General features: G+C 70.2%; 1 protein-coding gene across 1 annotated transcript in view; it reads right to left on the reverse strand.

The window, feature by feature from the left end:
- AMOTL2 (angiomotin like 2) overlaps positions 1 to 325 on the reverse strand; it is a 26,248-nt gene that overhangs the window by 7,763 nt on the left and 18,160 nt on the right. Inside the window, exon 2 of the mRNA XM_010001508.1 lies at positions 89 to 322. Coding sequence (XP_009999810.1) covers positions 89 to 322 — 234 coding nt within the window. The remainder of the gene's footprint in view (positions 1 to 88; positions 323 to 325) is intronic.

Raw genomic sequence — 325 nt, forward strand, 5'->3', positions numbered from 1 at the left:
CCTGGGCCCCCCCCCTGCCACTCTCAGCCCCGCGAGCGGGGTTTTCACCCCGAAATCCCAAGCGGGTCCCTCCGGCTTGCTGCCCGGCCCTCTGCGAGGCGAGGTACTGGGAATGAGCCTTGGCCTCCTCGTAGGTGGGGAGCTCCTCGCCCTTGTGCTGGGGCTGGCAGGGCCGGTAGGCGCTGCTGTTCTCCGAGTAGAGGTGGTCGGAGTGATGCTCCTGGCCCTGGGGCTCCTGCCGAGCGGATTGCTGCACCATTTGGCTCTCCTCCGGGCTCAGGCTTTCCAGGGAGGACCTGGGGCTGCCGCCGCCCCCCACGGGCTG

This window comes from Chaetura pelagica, unplaced genomic scaffold (assembly GCF_000747805.2).
Source record: "Chaetura pelagica isolate M959 unplaced genomic scaffold, ChaPel_1.0 scaffold527, whole genome shotgun sequence".
NCBI classification, from domain to species: Eukaryota; Metazoa; Chordata; class Aves; order Apodiformes; family Apodidae; genus Chaetura; species Chaetura pelagica.